Source organism: Monodelphis domestica, chromosome 1 (genome assembly GCF_027887165.1).
Source record: "Monodelphis domestica isolate mMonDom1 chromosome 1, mMonDom1.pri, whole genome shotgun sequence".
In the NCBI taxonomy this organism is placed as follows: domain Eukaryota; kingdom Metazoa; phylum Chordata; class Mammalia; order Didelphimorphia; family Didelphidae; genus Monodelphis; species Monodelphis domestica.
The window spans coordinates 555,639,719-555,662,218 of record NC_077227.1 but is presented as its reverse complement, the minus strand read 5'-3'; the positions used below and the strand labels follow the sequence as shown (position 1 = coordinate 555,662,218).

At 35.4% G+C, this 22,500-nt stretch overlaps 1 protein-coding gene across 2 annotated transcripts in view; it reads left to right on the top strand.

The window, feature by feature from the left end:
• Positions 1-21,430, top strand: part of TDRP (testis development related protein) — a 54,838-nt gene extending 33,408 nt beyond the window's left edge. For both annotated transcript variants that reach the window (XM_016428709.2, XM_056813393.1), the window contains exons 4-5: positions 16,190-16,293; positions 18,337-21,430. In XM_016428709.2, coding sequence (XP_016284195.2) covers positions 16,190-16,293; positions 18,337-18,682 — 450 coding nt within the window. In that variant the 3' untranslated portion in view covers positions 18,683-21,430. The remainder of the gene's footprint in view (positions 1-16,189; positions 16,294-18,336) is intronic.
• Positions 21,431-22,500: the final 1,070 nt, after the last annotated feature.

Genomic DNA, 22,500 nt, shown 5'->3' with positions numbered 1-22,500 from the left:
ATAATCATATACCACAATTTGTTTAGCCATTCCACAATTGATAGACATTCCGTCAATTTCCACTTCTTTGCTAACGCTAAAAAGTACTGCTATAAATATTTTAGAAGATAAAAGTTCTTTTACTTTTTCCCTGATTCCCCTTGAAAACAAACCTGGCAATGGTATTGCTGGCTTTAAGGGTATAAATAGTTTTATAACTCTCTGGGTGTAATTCCAAGTTGCTCTTCACAGTGTTTGGATCTAACATCTAATAGTTCTTTGGAAGGTGGGTAGCGTTCTTTTTTTCATAAATCCCTCAGAATTGTCCTGGATTCTTGTATTGCTGTTAGTAACAAAAGTCTTATCACATTTGATCTTTTCACAATATTTCAGTTACTGTGTATGTTCTCCTAGTTCTGCTTATTTCACACTGCATCTTTTAGACATAGGTCTTTCTAGCTCTTTCTGAAATCATCTTGTTTATTCATTCCTTATAGCACAATAGTATTCCATCACCATCATATAGCAGAATCTGTTCAGCCATTCTCTAATTTAGGGATATCACCTTAGTTTCCAATTCTTTGCCACCACAAAAAGCACAGCTGTAAATATTTTTGTACAAACAGTCCTTTCTTATTAAAAAAAATCTTTTTGGATGTATCATTAGATAAAAAGGCAGGCAATCTTTTAAAGTACTTTGGGCATAATTCCAAATTGCCCTCCAGAATGTTTGGATTAATTCACAATTCCACCAGTAAAGCATTGGCGTTTTTCTTTTGCCACAACCCCTCCAACATTTATTATTTTCCTTTATTGCCATACTGGGCAATCTGATAGGTGGGAGGTGGTACCTCAGAATTGTTTTAATTTGCATTTCTTTAATTAAGAGGATTTAGAACTTTTTTTCATATATTATTGAGCTTTGATTTCTTCATATGAAAACTATATTCATATCCTTTGATTATCAATTGGGGAATGATTTAGATTCTTAAAAATTTGAGAAATGAGACCTTTATCAGAGAAGTTTGTCATAAATTTTTTCCCTAGTTTGTTTCCTCCCTTCTAATCTTGGTTGCATTGGTTTTGTTTAACAAGGTAGTTTCTGAGGCTAGATTTGACTTCCTGTCTCCAGATCTGCTCTCTCTCCACTGAGCCATTTAGCTGTCCCTTGCATTTAGTTTTTGAAGTCTTTTTTTTTAGCTCTTACAAAGACTTTTTTTGAATCTATGACCAATTGTTGTTTTTCTTTGCTGTTATAGTTGAGTTCTTTCTCTTTTCCTTAGAGGGTTTTTTTTTTAAACTTTAGAGCTCAAACTAATAGACTTAATTGTTAGCTTAATGTTAGAGTCTGCTCAGTGCACCTGGGCCTCCTGAAGTCCTTCCCTGTTCAGCAGTCACCCCCCAGCAAAGGAGGAGTGGGGATTTCTGGATTAGAAGCTGCAGCACACACCACTGTTCCTGGGTCTTACTGCCTGTTGACTCCACTGAACTCTGCCACTGGGATATAAACTTGTTGGTCAAGCAGACGGGTGAGGCTGTCCTGCCTTTTGATTCCTCTGTATTCACTCTGGGATGTTTGTACGCTGGTGATAATGAGGTCAGGGAGGTCAGAGCTTCCTCCCAAGTTGTTCTTGGCTGCTCTGCTTTACTCCCAACTCTTCTGTTGTCATGTTTAGCATTGATTTTGTGAAGTTATTTTTGATAGTGGGCAAACTTGGAGAGTGAGAATCTCATGCCCTGCTCCACTATCTTCCTACAATCTCTCCCTTAATACAGTTTTTAATAATTGCTTTCTGACATTTTGGTGTGTTCTTTCCTTCCCTCTACCCCTCCACCCTCTCATAAGATGGCAGGAATTATGATATATGTTATACATGTGCTATTATTGTAGTCACGATCCTGCATATAGGCAGCCCACAGACCAGTGGTCGCTCAGCCCTGTAGGGCAGCAGGGACGTTCGGCAGCATCCTGGGCGACTGAGCAGCCCTCTCTAGGACAGCACTACTCACCCTAATCAAAGGAGGGGACTAGAAAAGGTGTCCCAAACATTGCTTGCCCTACAAACACCCGGTCAGCACACCGCGGCTGGGGGGTCATCCCTTTAAGTGGTCGAAATCAAAAGAAACAAAGTACAAAGAAACTCCTACTAGGAGCATGGAACATCAGAACATTACTTGATAGAATACCCCAAGGCTTGAGAGAAGAACAGCTCTAATCTGTAAAGAACTGGCACCATATAACATCGACATCGCAGCATTAAGTGAAACAAGCTTACCAGAAGAGGGATCACTCAGCGAACCCACCACTGGATACACCTTCTTCTGGAAAGGTAGAGCCACAAATGAAGACAGAATCCACGGTGTTGGCCTGGCTATCAAGACCAGCTTGATCAAACAGTTGCCAGACTTGCCTGTGGGCATCAGCGAGGCTCATGAAGATCCGTTTGCCTCTCAGCAAAGACCGGTATGCCACAATCATCAGCGCATATGCCCCTACACTGACCAGCACAGAGGAGACCATCGAGCAGTTCTACTCTGACCTGAGTTCCATCCTGCACTCAGTGCCCACAAATGACAAGCTGATACTACTGGGAGACTTCAACACCCGCGTTGGCCAGGACCATGAAAGATGGAAAGGAGTGCTCGGCAAACACGGCGTGGGCAAAATGAACAACAGTGGCCTACTGCTACTCAGCAAATGCTCAGAGTTTGAACTCGCCATCATGAACACTGTGTTCAGAATGGCGAATAAATATAAAACAATGTGGATGCACCCACGATCAAAACAGTGGCATCTCATTGACTACATCATTGTATGCCGGCGAGACATCCAGGATGTATAGATCACCAGAGCTATGAGAGGAGCTGAATGCTGGACAGACCATCGATTGGTTAGAGCAACTCTTCAAATGCGCATTGCGCCTCGCCATCCAAAACGCGTCCAGACAGCTCGCACATTTTACAACGTGAGTTGTCTTAGAGATCCATCTTATTTGCAAACATTCCAGTCCTGCCTGGACAACAAGCTGTCTGCCAAGGGACCACTCACTGGAAGCTCAACCGAGAAATGGAACCAGTTCAGAGACACAGTGAAGGAAACATCAAAGGCAGTCCTAGGCCCCAAACAACGCAACCATCAGGACTGGTTCAACGAGAACAACACTGCTATTGAAGACCTATTGAGCAAGAAGAACAAAGCCTTTATGGAGTGGCAAAATAACCCAAACTCTGCTCCTAAAAAGGACAGATTCAAGTCTCTCCAAGCCATGGTGCAGCGTGAGATCAGGAAGATGACAGACCGATGGTGGGGGAAAAAAGGCAGAAGAAATCCAGCGTTTTGCTGATAAGAAAAACTACAAACAATTTTTCAGTGCCCTCAAGACTGTCTATGGGCCATTAAAACCCACCACCATTCCCTTGCTATACTCTGACGGTGACACTCTCATAAAAGATAAAAAAGGCATCAGCAACAGGTGGAAAGAACACTTCAGTCAGCTTCTCAACCGACCCTCTTCAGTCGACCAAAGCGCCCTTGACCAGATCCCCCAAAACAGCACCATTGAACAACTTGATGTCCCTCCTTCAATAGAGGAAGTCCAAAAAGCCATTAAACAAATGAGTACAGGCAAGGCACCCGGTGAAGATGGGATCCCAACCGAGGTGTACAAGTCCTTAAATGGAAAGGTGCTCCAGGCATTCCACATAGTGCTGACCAGCATATGGGAAGAGGAAGACATGCCCCCAGAACTCAGAGATGCCTCCATTGTAGCCCTATACAAGAACAAAGGCTCATGAGCAGCCTGTGACAACTACAGAGGCATCTCACTACTTTCCGCTGCTGGAAAGATCCTCGCCCGTGTTATACTCAACAGACTCCTGTCATCTGTTTCAGAGTAGAACCTGCCTGAATCACAATGTGGCTTCCGACCAGATCGCAGCACCATCGACATGGTCTTCATAGTGAGGCAAATGCAGGAAAAATGCCTTGAGCAGAACCTGAGTCTACGTTGTCTTCATAGACCTGACAAAGGCGTTCGACACAGTGAACAGGGATGCATTGTGAGTGATCCTCAGCAAGCTCAGTTGCCCAGCAAAATTCGTCAAACTGATCCAGCTCTTTCATGTCGACATGATAGGGGAAGTCCTATCTGGTGGAGAGACTTCTGACCGCTTCAACATCTCCAATGGCGTGAAACAAGGCTGCGTCCTTGCTCCTGTGCTATTCAACCTATACTTCACCCAAGTATTACGACATGCTGTGATGGATCTAGACCTGGGCGTCTACATAAGATACTGACTGGATGGTTCGCTATTCGACCTTCGCCGCCTGACTGCAAAAACAAAGACAACAGAGAGACTCATCCTGGAAGCTCTCTTTACAGATGACTGTGCTCTCATGGCCCACCAAGAAAATCATCTTCAAACCATTGTGGACAGGTTCTCTACCACAACAAAACTGTTTGGCCTGACTATCAGCCTCAGGAAAACAGAGGTGCTGTTCCAACCTGCACCAGGGAGGCCAACTAACCAGCCGTGCATTACAATTGACAGCATGCAGCTTTCTAACGTCAACACTTTCAAGTACCTGGGCAGCACTATCGCCAAAGACTAGACCACGAGATCAATGCCAGGATCCAAAAGGCCAGCCAGGCACTTGGGCGGCTGCGCTGCAAAGTCCTCCAACACAGAGGTGTAAGCACTGTGACGAAGCTCAAAGTGTACAACGCAGTGGTCCTCAGCTTGCTCCTGTATGGTTGCAAGACATGGACACTGTACTGGAAGCACATGAAACAGCTGGAGCAATTCCACCAACTGCTCCCTCCGGTCAATTATGAGGATCTGATGGCAGGACCGAATCACCAATCAGGAAGTCCTGGACAGAGCCAACTCCACCAGCATCGAAGTCATGGTCTTCAAAACCCAGCTACGATGGTCTGGACACGTCATCCACATGGGCTCACAGCGAATACCAAGACAGGTATTCTATGGTGAACTGTCAGCTGGACTCAGGAAACAAGGCCGACCAAAGAAAAGATTCGATGATCAGCTAAAGTCCAACTTGAAGTGGGCTGGCATGACACCAAAGCAACTAGAACTCGCTGCCTCTGACAGAAGCAGCTGGTGAACCCACATTAACCATGCCGTCACCACCTTTGAAGATGAACGATGTTGATGTCTTGCCGCTGCGAATAAACACCGATACCAGGTCACAGCCGCACCTCCCGTAACAACTGGCGTCCCATGCCCCATGTGCCACAAAATTTGCGCCTCAGCCTTTGGGCTCCAAAGCCACATGAGGGTACATCAGTAGATGATAATGCACAAAGACAATAGTCATTCTCGGACACCAAGAGACTACCACTACTACTATTATACATGTTTCCATGTTCATGTTGTGAAAGAAGACACATCACTTAAACTAGAGAAACAAGAGGAAATAAAGTGAAGAACAGTATGATTCAATCTGCATTCAAACACTGTCACTTCCTTCTATAGCAATGAATAGCCTTTTCATCATGAGTCCCTTGGAGTTGTCCTGGATCCTTGCATTGTTGATAATAGGAAAGTCATTCACAATTAGTCATCATAGACTATTGTTGTTTCTGTGTACAGTATTTCCCTGGTTCTTCTCATTTAGTTTTTTATCACTTCATATGTCTTTCTGTGGATTTTTGTGATAGTCCTGTTGTTTATCATTTCTTATGGCACAGTGGTGTTCCATTACAATCATATGCCACAGCTTCTTTAGCCATTTGCCCATTGATGGGCATCTCTTAAGTTTCTAGTTTTTTGCCACCACAAAAAGAACTGCTATAAATATTGGTACAAGTAGGACCTTCCCCTCTATCTTTTCCTCTTTGAGATAAATACCTAGAGGTGGTATAAGCTGAGTCATTGGGCATGGTGTTCCAAATTATTCTTCAGAAAGGGTTGATGAGTTTGTAGCTCCAACAGCAATGTATTAGTGTCCATTTTTTTCATATCCCCTCTGACATTTATCATTTTTTTTGGTTACTTCAATCTGAATGGTGTGAAGTAGTAACTCACAGTGATTTTAATTTGCATTTCTCTAATTAATGGTGATTTGGAACATTTTATCATATGACTGAAGACTTTCATTAATTCCCTTCATATTGATATTCTCTTTTGTACTTCTGGATGCAATTTTATTATTATTTTTTCTGTATTTGAAATTATTTTTGAGTAGTTTGATATCTCTTTTTCTATACCCAACTATATATATTCTTATGTATTTTGACAAATTCTGATGAAAAGCAAGGTTCAAGTATTAGATCACCATCTTTTCCTTGTATAAATGTCTATTGTGTACACTGTTAATTATGTGAATTTATTGTTCCATAACTTTCATTCTTTTTTCTTTTCACTTCCCTACCAGAATATATTCCTCTGCCTTTCTCTCTTTTTTTTCCCTGTAAGATTATCAAGTCATAACAGAACCACACCTTGTGTTAGGAAAAATTAGGGTCTTAGTTTTTAGTGTTTATTAATAAAATGAGGAGAGAAAGGTCAGAGAGAGAAGAGATATAGATTGTTCTACATCTGAAAGAGAAGAGATTGTTCTCTTAAAGAAAGATTAACCTGATTTTGATGTTTTCCATTTAGCTGGCTAAGGCCTATATATTCTTCCCGCAGCAACGTAGTGAGACAGTTTGTTCAAGAGGGGAAGTAAATAGACCTTGTGGTTCCCCTGCTGGCCTTAAACATCCCCCAGCTCCTCCCTCTGTGGCAGCGTTACATGTTGTTGCTCAGGCTGACGCAGGGGAGCCCAGGCAAATATGACATTATATCTACCATTGGGGCACTGGGGTGGGATGGAGGTATTTTTCCTCACATACTTGACTAATTGTATTCACTCTATAATAGATCTGATAATGTGATATATGTGTGACATATATATATATATATATATGTTTATATATGTATACACAATCTCCCTATATATTAATGTTAAGCAGTTTATCCCTATTTGATTCTTTATAAAAATTTATTCCTTTTTACTTACTTATGTTTCTCTTAACTATTGTGTTTATAACTAAAGTTTTTCCACACCCTTTGACCTTTCACCAGAAGTGTTTGGTGGTCCTCTTTTTTCATTTAAAGTTCCATTTTTCTTCCGTATCTTTATACTTAATTTTGCTTGTGGGTAAATTTGCCTTCTGGTATATCATATTCCAGGTTCTTTGCTTTTTTATAGTGATGGCTATTAATTTGTATGTGATTCTTTACTGTGGCTCCATAGGCTTTAAATTCTTTCTTTCTGGCAACTTCTAGTTTTTTTTCCTCCAGCTTGCAAGTTCTAGATTTGGATATGATCTTTCTGGGAGTTTTCATAACAGGTTTGCTTTCATGAGGTAACCAGTGGATTCTTTCTATTTCTACTTTATCCTCTGCTTTTAATAAATTTGGGTAGTTTTCTTTTAAGAATTCTTGAAATATGATGTCTTATGTGTTTGTTGACCCTGGCATTCAAGTTCTTAAATGATTGTTTAATTTTTTTTTCTTGATCCATTTTCTAGGTTAATTGTTTTTGTTATGAGAAATGTTTCATTTCAATTTTTCAGCCTTTTGGTTTTATATTGATGTTTTTTTTTGTCTCATTAAGTAATTGGCTTCCATTTGGTCCATTCAGATTTTCAAGGAATTTGTTGTTTGGGCAAGATTGTATATCTCTTGGGCCAAACTATTACTTCCTTTACAATTCTTTCTTCCATAGCTCTCATTTATTTTTTACTTTTTTTCCTCATATACTTCTCAATTCCCTTCATAAAAACATTTTCTGACTCTTTCTTAAATTTTCCTTCATCTCTTCCAAGAAATTTGGTTGAGTTTGTGTCCAAGCTGTCCTTTTCTCTGAGGAATAGTTGTAGATGTTTGTAGTTCTGCTTTTTGTCTTGAGCTTCTGTGCCATCATAATAGTTCATTGTGGTTAGCTTCATTTTTGGCTTGTCTTCAGCCTTGGTGTTAGGTCTGGGCTCTGCTGCTCCTCAGAAGGGAAAGTCCTGTTCCTGCTTATTTTGGTACTACTTTCTTGGGTTATCAAATATTATGTTATTCTAGGATATCAAGGATAGGCTGGGAACCTGTAAACTTTTAGTATTTTCAGAACGGTCAGATCCAAGTTTTAAGTTTGGTTGGTTCCCCCCCCCCCCCCCCCCCCCCATTTGAGCTTTTCAAATTCCTGATCTGAGTTTGGGTCTGAGCAAGAGTAGAATGCTATTGGACTCCACCTCTGTCAGCTGACTGGAAAGCTCTGTTGACTCAGTGCGGCAAAATTTCAGGTTCTTCTTTGGTCTGGGATTCCTGCTCTAGTTATTCCTCTATAGGCTAGACTAGACATTGGAGTGAGAAGCAGGTTTGTTGTATCTTAGGTCTGGACCATACCACTGCTTACTGGCTTCTGAACTTAACTCCTTTATCTATATACCACCCAAGGCCTCCTTTCCCAAGAATGCTATTATCATAAGCAAGTCCCCTTCTCACTCTGCCTTGTTGTTTCTACAACCTGTGACTAGATAGTGGGCAAGAAAACAACTGATTAACATCTTTCCCTGTCATAGTGTCCCTTATGGTGGGTCAGGGGTTGCCTCAGTGTGTGTCTACAACCCTTTGCCCTGGCACAGGTATTCCTTAAGTGCTGACGTGGTCCTCATGCAACATGCTTCTGGCTTGACTCCATCTCCAGTATGTCCAAAGGACTTGCTGTGATTTTTGCTTCATTTTTCCATCAGGATTCAGTCCTTGTGCATTTTCTAGATCTGTTAGCAAGTGTTTGTGAAGAAGAACTTACTGCATTGCGTATTATCACTCTGTCATGTTGGCTCTGCCCATCACCATTTATTTGAAAAAAATATACCCCACCTTTGTTCTAGATTTGCCTGACAGTTAAACAGTAATTTTTGTATTGAGCTGCTCTAGAGATACTTTTTGCTCTTCCAAAGTAGTTAGATACTTTGAGTAAATGTTCCAGGAACTTCAGTTTTTAATTTTTAATTTAATTTCAGTTATTACAGATAGTTATTTGTAGGAAAAGTACTAGAAGATAACATTGGATAGTCAGTTGAGAAAAATGTTTTGGAGAGGGATAGAATTTACAAATTATTTTTTATTTATCTTCGGAATGTTGTAGACAAAATTTCAGGGTGCTAGATTCTAAGGACTTAGAATCGAAGAGAAGAATAATCTTCTTAATGTGTCAAATAGAATTTTTGCTAGCCTAATTATTTTTAAAACTGAGGTTGTGTGAATATATAAGTAAATATCTAGTCTCACAGAAGAGCTCTTAGCAAATTCATTAGTTGGGAATATTTTTTGTAATTCTCTTGTGAAGGATTTGGCCTACTAACTTACAGCTGTCATTTTATAAAAATATTTATTGATGTTGGGCTCCCTTTTGATAAATATTAATCCAGTACAATTCATGCCTGTTCGCAAAATTGTAGAATTTTATGGCATTTCTTGGTGGCAAAGTAAACAAAGTTGCTCTTCAAGTAAGTAGATGCTTTGAGATGAAAAGTGTAAATTCAGAATATGACCCTAATTAAGATTTTACTGATATCTTTATATCCTAGCTAAGTGAGAAAAAACCAAAGCAATTTCTTTCAGCAGCATCTAATATTGGCTTCAGGTGAATTTTCCTAATTTTCTCATTGCCTCTAATATTTCTACTCTTTCAAATCGAGCTTTCATGTAGTTGCCAAGGTGATAGTTGTAGAATTCCATAGTTCCTTTTAAATAGTATTTCAAGTATTATTTCCTTTAAAATATTTTTGATTTTTAAATTAAAATTTTATTAGTTTAATTTATTATTTACAATTGTATATACTTATTCATTTGACTTTATTTTTAAATTAAATTTTATTTTCTTTAAAAATAACTTTCCTGATTCCCTGAAACAGAGAAGTACAGAGAGCTTTAAGTGACTTGCCTAAAGTGGTATAAGAAGTAACTAGCAGACTTAGGATTTGAACCAAGGGTTCTCTCCTTTCCTGTCCTGTTTTTGGAGCTTCCATTTCTCTCTAAAGCAAAGCAAAACCAGAGACTACTTCAAAGAGATCTAGAAAATGCCAAGACAACCCTATTGGGGAAATCTAAGGAAAATTCAACAGGACCCTGGGGTGGGGATCTGGTCAGAAGTAACCACTCTGAGCACTCTGGTGCCCCTAGAAAGACTGTATACTTGAACAATAGGAGATCCAGACCCATACTGGGGCACCACAGCAGGAAGAGGTAGAAGTTGCAGCTTTGACACATATTATTCAATTCTGGGGCACAGGTACTGACCAAACAGAAGCAAGAGCTTGTACCCAGGGTTAGCTTTTTATCATAAGTATCTGTTGAAGGCCTGAGGCTGTGTAACTTGAGAAGGAACAAATTCAGAATCAAGCAGCAGTAGTACCAGACCTCAGGAATAGTATATCACTTATGACTTCTAGCCCACCTGGAAACCTGCAGAAGAAATAACCATAAAAGGCGTCACAGACCAAAAAAAGAACCTACAGTTTTGTCTCACTGAGACAGTGGCTAAATCTAACAAAATAATTGACTCTTACTGAGATCCAAATACAGATCAGGAACTAGCTGAGTTCAGAATTCTTGGAGTGGAGGGTGGTGTAGTAAAAGTAGCCATGATACGTTGTCCTGATAAGACTGTAGTTGGGACTGCTCTGTGATCCTGAAATAATACTCAATAGCCCAAGAAAGCAGCAATAGAACCAGCCAGAAGAATGAGCAAACAAACCAAAAAAAAGAATCTCATCATAAATAGCTGTTATGGTGAAAGTGATGATCAAGACTCAAATTCAGCAGAGAATGACTCCAAAAACACATATAAGCAAAGTGTCAAAGGAAAAGACAACTTGAACTCAAATTCTTATTAGAATTCTAGAAGGGAATGAAGGAAGAATTAAAATTAGTTAAAAATGTTTTCTTATAAGGAATGAAAAGTACTAGATTTAAAAATTGTAGAAGAAATGAGAGCTATGGAAGAAAGAATTGGAAAGGGAATTAACAACTTGACTCAAGAGGTATAAAATCTTGCCCAAGCAGCAAACTCTCAGAAAATGAGAATGGAGCAAATAGAAGCCAACAATTCCATTTAGATATAATTTACTTTTGGTTTCATTTATATCAAGAATGCCAACAATGTTATAGTTTATATCAATTTTGTGTTTAGTGGACAGAGATCTTACATTTAAAAATATCAACAGTTTATGTTTATGGCATTTATTTCTTAACTCTTTCCTCCCCCTCTTTATACCTCTGATATGGGCACAGTAGCACTAGAAAGGGCCACACAGAATCAAGGGCTTTTTCACATGTTGAGTAGCCAGCATATCCTGTAGTGTACAGTCCACTAGTAATGGCCCTCTTTGTACTTAGGGTAGATCTAACTAATTTATAATCTGCCATTAGAACTATATTTAAAGTATTTTTTTCCCTTTAAAAGGAGGCCTTCCTAACATGTAGATGACTTTCACAGGCTTTGAGAATTCAGGCTCATCTTCCATGCTATGATGAATGAATGGAGTAGGACTACAGTGCATGTTACTGAAAAATAGAAATATATAAATGTTAAGGATCTAGGCAGGTCATTATGCTTAAAAGTATTTGATATTAAATTGACATATTGAAAGCCAATTAACACATTCTCTAATCTCACCTAGACAAAGCATATTCATCTTTACAGGAAGATAATTCCCTAATGGCAGTTGCAGCTATGAAACTGATATTTTTAAAGCCTTTAAAGTTGAGCCTTTTAAAAGCTTTGTGAGAAACAAAGTGGAAATTATGTAGGCAAAAAATTTGTGTTCTGAAAAAAAAATTCCTAAAAACAAATGAATTTGGGAAATAACTTAGATTTTGAATGCTATTTAAAATAGAGTTGTAGTTCTTTTGGTTTCATTTACAATAAGAACATCAAGCTGAACATGATAGCATATTTACAATAGGTCATTGGAAAAGGTAGAATACTATCAATTAAGCTAAATACAATTCACTATGCTCACTCTTCTACTTGTCACCATTACTATAGAAGGAAGTCGAAAGGGTCATACAACACTGCATTGTTTTTTAATGGATTGTTTAGCCTTTTTTTATAATCCTTAGAAATAATAATCTTAGAAAGAAGATTTCATGTTTGATGGGACTATACATAAAGCTGTTGTGCTCTGACAGTCTAACTTTCAAGAATCCAGAGTCTTCTGTATCCAATAATGCAACATTAGAATAGGGAGACCTGTTAATATTTTTGCTACTTAGATGCAACTACTCTGCCAGATTTGGGTATAAGTAATGACCCTACATTATAGATGGCTTATTTTTTAGGTCAGTTATATATGGCAGAACTTGAAACCATTGTCAATTTTTTACAAAATAGATTTTATTGATATATTTTGTTTTTCTATCACCCAAATTTTTCCTACTCACCTTTTTTTCCCTTTCCCAGAGATCCATCCCAGCTAGCAAATTTTTTTTAGTAGAAGAAAAAAAATCAGCAAAACCAAGGAATACATAAAAAAAAAATTCACAAAATATATTCACTGCTCCACAACTGTGGACTTAGTACAGTATGTATTTATTAAGTTCCTTCTCTGTGTCAGGCACTATCCTAAACACTTTACAAATATTATTTCATTTGAGTGGGAAGAGATATCTTCTTACATTTCTTTTTTGAGTTCATAATTGTAACAACTTGTTAACAATTATAAGTTTTCATTTTCTTGTTGTGGCTTCAATTAGTTTTTGCATTGCATTTACATTGTGATTTTGTATGTCGTTTCTTGGTCTGCTTATTTTACTGTGCATCAGTTTGTCAAATCTTTCCATGCTCCTCCCTAATAATTCTATTCATTATTTCTTACAGTACAATAATATTCCCTTATACTACTTTGTATTCATAAGCTCCTTGAGGCTAAACAATACTTTTCTTTCTTTTTGTATTTGTATTCCCAATGCTTAGTATGGTGTCTGGCACATAGTAAACACTTAATAAATGCTGATTGATTTGATTATACATCTAGAAATCAACAGTAAAAACCATCCTTACTTATCACATTTGATGACCATGAATTTAATTATCATTTCTATGCACATGATTTCCTAAACTACAAATTCATACCTGAAATATCTTCTCAGGTCCAGTTATACACCCAGACCTTAATATGTACCATGAAATTGATTAATTTCAGAATCTCAACAGGTTCTTAATATAATAATTTTGTGCAGAAAATGTTGCATAAAAATGAAGTGGTGCTACCATACTCTATTGGCAGAACAGTCTGAGGATTTCAAGTGATACTTTAGAAATAAATCTTCACCTAAACAAATTCTGTATATATCGAATTATATGCAACCAGTTATGATTATTCAGATCTTCATAATAATAAAATCCTATTTATGAAGTCATATCTTACTGGAATTGTTTGATTTTTCAAGAAGTTTTGAAAGAATAGTAATTAGAATGGGCTTTGTTTTACTAATTTAATTTAATGAAATAATACAAATTTAATTTAACAAAACAAATACTAAACACTGTCACACTGTGACTTTGGGAACAAAGATGAAATAAGACATAACCCCTTACCCCAAGGAACTAACATTCTAAAGAGCTAATAACAATTCATCAAATAATTATTGAGCCCCTATATATGTGCAAAGACCTAAATAAAACAAAGTTCATGTCCTTGTAGAGCTTACAGCCTACTAGGGTACACAGCAGTGAACTGAGGCAATTTAATTGTTGTACATCACATTTTTTTATCAGGCTTTTTTTTTTTTTAAGGCAGAAGAGTGGTAAGGGCTAGGCAATGGGGGTCAAGTGACTTGCCCAGGGTCACACAGCTGGGAAGTATCTGAGGCCAGATTTGAACCCAGGACCTCCCATCTCTAGACCTGGCTCTCAATCTTCTGAGCTACCCAGCTACTCCCTTTATCAGTTTTTAAGTGACATTTTATGCTTTTAAGAAGATATTATGTTCTCCCCATGCCTTTGTTTTTCATGAGTTTAAAAAAACCAAACCCTTATTTTTTTCTTAGAATCAATACTAAGTATTGGTTCCAAGGAAGAAGAGCTGTAAGTAAGGGATAGGCAGTTGGGGTTAAGTGACTTGACTCACACAGCTAGGAAGTGTCTGAGGCCACATTCGAAGCCAGAATTTCTTGTCTCCAGGCCTGTTTATCAGTTCTTTGAGTTTTCTAGCTTCCTCTTTGATGAGTTTTTAAAATTACATTTATTTATTTGTTTTTAACTTTAATTAAAACATTTTTTGAGCTCTAAGTTCTTTCCCTTTCTTTTGCCTGATGAATTATATGTATGAAATCATATAAAACATATTTCTGTATTATCAATGTTGCAAAAAAAAAGGCAAGGAAAATAAAGTGAAAAAATTATATTTAATTCTGCACTGTCTTTTCCCTCTGGACATGGATAGCACTTCATATGAGAATTTATTTTGGGTCATTGTATTGATAAGAGTAGCTAAATCTTTCACAGTTGATTGTTGTTAGAATATTTCTGTTCCTGTGTATAACGTTCATTGAGTTCTGCTCACTTTATTTTGCTTCAGTTCATATTAATCTTCCCAGAATTTTTTTGAATTGTTGTTCTTGTTGTCTCTTATAGCACAGATGGGGCTAAATTAGTTGTCCGAGTTCACACTGCAAGGAAGTATCTGAGGTCAGATTTGAACTCCAGTTCTCCTGATTCCAGGCCTAGCACTCTATCCCCTGTGTCACATTCCCACTCCTTTTCAATGCATTTTTAAGCCATGCTTCCAAGACTCTTTATCAAATGTAAATTTTATTGCATTATTGTCTTAAAAGGAAACATTTTATATTTCTGGTTTTCTGCATTTGTCTGGGATTTTTATGCTCTAAGGATTATTGCTTCTTATTCTTTCTTCAAAACACTTTTTTTGAGATTGTCTTCCCAACATCATTGACTCAAATTTGTGCCCTTTGTTTATGGAGACTCCTTCTAATGGGCCTAATGTTGATAAAGTTCTAAGGAATTATATGTATTATCTTCCCTCATGGGAATACAATTTAACTGTATAAAGTTCCTTCTGATTTTTTTTCATGTTTACCTTTTCTTGCGTCTCTTCTTGTGTTTGAATGTTAATTTTTATATTCCCTTTATTTTATTGGATACAATTTTTTTTCTGCCTTAAAGTTTATACTTAGTTTTACTGGTCAGGTTATACTTCATTAATATTAGGGTAGGAGCCCCAATTCCCACTCCCCTGCAGACTTAAGTGCTAGTGAACTGTGTGGTGTCATCACTACATGGGTCCAGGAGAGACCTTACTCTAGTGTCGCAGGCCTCATTTGACCTCTTTAAGTTGTCATGGCCTAGAAAAATGTCTCAACCTTAACCTTCTGTTGACTTGACTGCTCCAGTATTTGATTTGTGGAGTTATTTTAAAGTTTATTTTGGAAGGGAGTGTTGGAAGAATTGGGCTAGGTTGTTGCCCCCACTTTGTCATCTTGACTCTGCTTCCTTCTTTATGAATTTTCATGAGTTGTTTTGGCCTCTATCTCCCAAATTCAATACAAGTAGACTTCTGGTCTTTAAGTACTGAAATAATGGATATAAGCAAATATTTGCTGGTATGTAGATGTAAGTTCTTTTTCTCTCCTTGCTCCTACTGGACTTCCTGTTTTGCAGCTTCCCCTGTCCTCAATTTTTTTTCCTTTTAAAATGAAAGTGAAAGTGGAAAAAGGTGAAAGTGAAAGCAGAAGAGAGTGGGAATGGGGATGCCATGGGGAATTCCAGCTCTTCTAGGATGACCATAGAAAACAAAACCTCAGAAGGAGGCTTTTACTGTATCTTTAAATTTAGCTTAGACTGGTATTCAATCAGCAGCAATGGTCTATTCTTAGCCCTATATTCCCAACCTTTTCAGCTTACCAGAAGCTATAATATTCAAAAAGATGTTGTATGTTCTTATCCTATCAGAACTCTTTGTTATGATGAGGAATTAGAGATTAGGACTTTTAGTGGTCATTGTGATGATGTAAAACTTAAAGGATAATATAATAGTAGAAAATTATATTTTAAAACTTTGAATTAAAATCAGCTTTAAAAGAACATTGCATATTTTTAAAATGTAGAAACAGCATATATAAGATTTTGACCTGCTCAATTTGTTATTTCATATCCTAGTCTTGTTTTTTTTTCATCTTTTACTAGGTTCAGGGAGCCAGTTTCAGAGGTTGGAAAGAAGTAACCTCAATGTTTAATAAAGATGATGAACAGCAGCTTCTAGAAAAATGCAAATCTCCAAAGTTTAAAGGGTAAGTAGTAAAAGATTGAAGAAAAGATTTAACATTGAAAGAATAAGTTAGGGAAACAAATTTGAATGAAAAAAAGAAATGTTTCATTATTGTAATTTAATTATATTAAAATATATTTGTGTCTTAAATTTCAATCATTTTGGGAAAGAATCTATTAATCTTTGAAATAAGTGGTGTATTGGTTTTTATTTTTAAGGAATAAGTCAGCATGTCAATAGTCAAGAATAGCCATATTTTGTTATAATTATTTGTTATGCTATAAACCTCATGGAATTGTTTTGTTCCTATCCTATAAATTAGCCCACTGACCTATTTTTAAAGGCTTGGTAACCATATAACTTAAACAAATACTATATTCACTTTGACATTTTAAAACTGTAGGATAATCTTTTTTTGTTTTTGTTTTTTAATTTGCATATCTTGAAGGCAGCTTGAATTTTAACTCAAACTAATTAATTGATCCTGAAGTACCTTCAGTGATACTTAAGCATAAAAAGAGTTTTAGAAGATAAAGAAAACTACCTTAGAAATGAGGCAGGGTTCAGAAGTTTTAATACCTTTACAAATAAATATGTGTGTATATATAAAATTTAAATAGATTTTTGTGCCTTAAATTATTTTTTATTATCGATGTATTAAAATCGATAATGCCAGTAATGTACATTTTTAAAAAATGAAGTGACTGGCAATACTTTTTTTATTTCAATGATTATATATAATTTTTTACTTTTGTTCCCTTTAGCTAAGTAGATTTTATCTAAACAATATTCTCTTCTGGAAGAACTGGTTTTAGCAAGCTCTATTGATAGCTAAGATGATAAACTAGATAATTTTTAAAGCTTCTTCTAGTCAATTTTTGTCATGGAATCTTTTCCCAATTCTAAGCGTAATTCACTTTGTGGAATAGCTTTCCTGAAATTCAGGCATTTAAAGAAAATAAAACTACTTATTATACTTGCCAGGGGGAACATCCTTTTTAAAGGAATTAAATTACAAATCTTTTTTATAAAGTGAATAACTGCTTCTTGATTGATCTTATATGAAACCTATATTTTTGTAATCATATCCCAGATATTATTTTGAGATTATTAAATGCATTTTTATCAGTTCATATTATAATGATGTAAAACCTTCCATATAATATCGTTAAAGAAATCACCTATTTATAATATTGCACAAAATTGATACTTGTCACTTGCCTGTCATTTTTTTTTATGGGATGAAATTAACTGCTAAAACTGGCTGCTAAACTATAAGGATATTTTGGGGCCACATATTGATATAGAAGAATACATATTAATATTTTCTGTATTCTATTGCATTTTTATTTATTTTATTAAATATTTTCCAATTACATTTTAATTTGCTTAGGGCCATAAGTGCCATCCAGTGGCCATGTGTTTTAATATTTCTGGTATATTGTATATTATTTTTAAATAGGCTTCCATTTCTCCTAAAATTCACTTCTGCTCTATTACCCTTATCTTAGAAGAGCACTAGTTCACTCATAATAAGGAACTAGAACTCTTCTTTGCTTATGAATTTGATTAGCCTTCCACTGTTGTTTTTTTTTTTTAGGAGTTCTAAGAGGGAATCTAATTTCATTAATAAGTAAAATGCCAAACGTCTTGATCACTTATCTTAGTTTTACTCCAGGGATACATGATTTAATTAAAGTAGTTATTCCTTCCACCTATACAGGTTTTAACCTCTCAGCACCTTAGTAAAGTGTTTTTCTTCATAAGTTGCTCTGCCTTTCCCTCACCCTGATTCATCTTTTGATAGCTAATCCTTTGATATACTTCATTAAAAAAACTATTAATTTTTGGTATATATGTTAGATTGCTTGGGAATATTTATTTTGTAAAATTTTAAGTTTTCAAGAATGCTTTCAAAATGATTTTAGTAGCTCACCCACTTGAAAACTACCTAACATTTTAGATGCCTAATTTTGTTTTAGAAATTGGTTTAATTAAGGAATAAAAATATTTAAGTGTCTTTTGAAGAAAGGTGTTCAATATTTAACATTTTCATCTATCTCAGAACTAATTTAAGAATAAAAGAAGATGTGAAGACCGAAAAGAAATCTGGATTTTGGGACAGTTTGGTGTTAAAACAGAATGTGCAGTCTAAGAAACCAGATGAGATTGAAGGATGGGAGCCACCTCAGATTACTCTTGAAGATCCAGTCACTGATCTAGGAGACTCTTCTAGGGACCATCTCTCCTGGCCAGGTTGGGAAGATGAGACTAAGGGTTCTACTAAATACACCAACCTGACCAGCTCAGGAAACAGTTCTAGGTGGAGTATTAAATCAGCTGGAAAATTGGTTAGCATTAGACGGCAAAGCAAAGGTAATCTTACTGATAACTGGGAAGAATTAGAATGATAGTGGCAATTTGAAATACTTCTTAAATGAAAATGTTCCTCAATGTCCATATGTAGTCAAACCAAAATTTGCTCAATATTGCACCTGTTTGCTTAGTTTTGTTCAGATTCTTATTTTAGTAATTATATCAACAGATGAGTTGTCTGTTTCCTTCATTTAAAAAGAATAGAAAACCTCTTTTGTGCCTATTTTTCACATTTGGATTTTTTCAGTCTGTCAGATTGTTGAGAATACCAAAAATACTGTATTTTCTTGATGAATGTATAAACTGGTTTTGAATTTGACTGCCTTATCTAGAAACTTCTAGACTCTTAGGATCCTAAGACTTTTGAAGCTATAGATGTTAATTTTGGATGACTTCTCTTAAAAAGCCAATGCTGATTTGTAATTTGCCACAAACCTCTTTTCATGCCATAGTTATAATTCCTAGTTTTTTTAGCCCAAGAATCTTCCTTCTTTGTTTTTTAATTAATCATTCTATTTCTGTTTATATGTTATGAAATAAGGAGACTGTAGCAGTTGTACAATTCTCTTCCATTGCCAGAAATTTGCAACCAGAAGGTCAGTAAGTCTTCCAAAGTTTTAGGCTAAAAGTTATTTAATTTAGCAGAAAATAAAAAATTTCCAGTAAAAAATGTCATTAAAAAAGTTAAATAGGAATATAAAAGTTAGGATTAGGTGCAAAATGGCAAGTAAAAAAAAATTACAGTCATGCAATGCCTGTGGAGAAATAGCTTCTAGTTTGCACATGAATAGTAATGATTTTGGTTTTGTTTTGGTTTTATCTTTCTTTCATTCTCCTTCTGGACTTTTACATGTTGATCTTATTTTTAAATTATTTATTCTACAGAGTCACTGTGCTTTTATGTTGTCAGGGTAATAACTAAGGAATGCTAGAATGTGTGCTAACTATTTACATGTCTTGGTACTCTTAATTTTAGTTTGGGAATTAAACTAATGTACTTATGTTGATTTTAGATTTCAAACTGTATATAAAAACTGAAAGTGCCTCTTTTTCTATTATAACCACAGATTTGGGTTTAATTTTCAAGATGATATTCTTAATGTAATGGGTGTTAGTTACATCTTATCTTGTAAAAAAATTGCCTATTTTTAGCAGAAAAATAATTTATGGCTGATCCATTATTATCACTATGAAGTTATTTCTTAAAGTAAAAAAAATGTTTAAAATCTCTACACTTTATTGTTGTCTTTAACTATGGGCTCATGCCAGGTGTCTTTAGCAATATGCCACCTTACCGGGGATGCTTTGATAACTCTTGTTGAAGAGAAAAAAAAAAAGTCATAGCTTGTATTGGTAAAGAATGGGTTTTTTTTCCTATTCTTTTTTTTTTTCAGAAGGAGGTAATTTGCTTCAAAACAAATGTAATTTACCAACATTGTCACATGACACTCTCCCTGGCCTCTCCAAACCACATAATGCAATTGTACTTCTGTGCAACTCAGTTTAAATGGATGTTCCAGTTAACATCTCCATGGAATATCTGTACATGCCTGATATTAAAACTATTAAGTATATAAAGCATTTTAAAAATACAATGTTTTAGGAAAAAAAATATTTTCTTTGACAAGAATAGTCAGATGGATGCTATATTTTAAAAATATACATGAAATAATTTTAATTAGGTTTTTTATTTCATAATATTATCTAAAGCTTTGTTAATACTATGCTACTTAGCCTTGTTGAAGAAAAAAAGTAATTTGCCTCAGGTAAATAATTTGAGTTTTAGTTTTTGTCTCCAGTGTATTAGCAGCAATGCTTGCTAAAATTACATAAAGATGCATTTTGTAATTCATACAGCCATTTATTTCTTAGTTTATTAAAAAAAGTTAAAGATAAGAAGCAGTGTTTTGATATGTTTTCAGCTAATGCTGACATAAGATTTTAGAAATAGATCATTTGAAGACCTTATAACAACTCTTTTCTTGAGGAGAGAGGTCAAGAAATGCCATTACCTTTTCCTCTTATTGGGAGTTCTGTTATATACTGTGACCAATAAGGATTGCTATGCCTTGCATAGTTTATTGTCAAGTGCCTGTATTTCACCTTTTAATGTACTTGTGATGCACACAGCTGGAGAAATAACCCTGTATAATTAAGAAAAATTTCCCATAACCTGAATTATTCTGGAGTTTAAACTACATTTGGATCAGAATTTGCTGTATAACTTATTGAATTTTTCTTTCTTACAGATGAAACATATTAAAGTAAAATATTATTGTTGTCTGTCATAATTGTATCTGATTTTGAGGTAAAATGAATATGTTGTGATTTTAATATAATTATTTATTATTATATTTTATAGCATAATTTCTTTCAAAGAAAATTTCATTAAAGTGAGTTTTTCTTTGTTCTTTTCATAGGCATTAAATTCAATCTCTATTGATGCCTTAGTTTGGGTTTTAAATGTTTATATATTTTGAGTATGATCAGGAGTACTGGATGCATGCAGTAGAAATAGTGTTTACTCCTTAATGCTTTGTTAGATTTCAGTGAGAAACTGGTCATGTTTAATAAAACATAGCATTTAGAATGAATTTTGAAGTTATACAAAAAATATAATTCTTTTTTCCCCTTTGCCAATTTGCATGATTATTGGCTTTTCCTTAAGTTAATGTGTCAGATAACTGTAATTAGTCACAGAGTGACTTGACTTTTTTTTAGCCTCATTTTCAAATGCAAATAATACTTGTAGAATTTTCACATAAATAAATAATTAATTTAAACTTGAGTTTCATGATTTTTAAAAAAATAAAATTTTCTTCAGTATTTTCTTTTAGGCATATCAAAATTGTCACAATAAATAATCAGTAGTTGATGGGACCTTCCTACTTTTCTTGATATGTGACATGGGCAGGTTGCAATTGTTTGAGCAGGACCACTGTATTGTGGATTATGATTAGGATAAGTGGCCTTGATTTTGCCATAGGTTACTTAATATTCATAAACTATCATCTTCTTGATTCCTACTTTGGTAAACATGGAACAGTAATCAGACAAACAGGGTCTGATCAAAATTTTGCCTGGGAAGAGACTTTGTAAACCATCTGGTCCAATCCTGTCATTTACCAGATGTGAAAATCAAGGCTCCAAGAAAACATGTGACACATGGTCACATAGGGAATCAAATGGCAAAGCCAGATTTTGAAATCAAATCTAGCCACACAAGTTTCTTTTCTTTTTCTACACCCCCCCATTGCATGTAAAAAACAAAATTTTAACATAATTTTTTAAAGTTTTGAGCTCCAAATTCTCTCCTTCCTTCCAACCCTTACTCTAATAGAGATTTCACATGACAAACATGAAATACATCATCCCAAATTTGTCATTTTTTTTTGAGGAAATTTCAAATGAAAACAAAAAAGTGAGGTAGGAAGTGTAATATAATGTTTGAGATTACATTGCATTCATACTCGATCAGTATGTTCTTAGAGGGCAGATGGCATTTTTCATCATGAGTCTCGGATTTTCCAGGATCATTATCTCATTGAGAATAACTAGGTCACTCACAGTTGTCAAAAAATATTCCTGATACTGTGTAGGGTGTTGTTTTGGTTATATTCACTTCATTTTGCATCAGTTCTGATTAAGGCTTTCCAGATTTTTCTGAAATCATCCTGTTTGTCATTTCTTATAACACAACTAAGTCATATACTATCAAATCATATTCTATAGTTTGTTCAATTGTTCCCCAGTTGAAGGACAACCTATCAGTTTTCAATTCTTTGCTACCAGAAAAGAGCTGCAATAAATATCTTTGTATATAAGTAGGTCCATTTTCCTTTTTAAAATTATC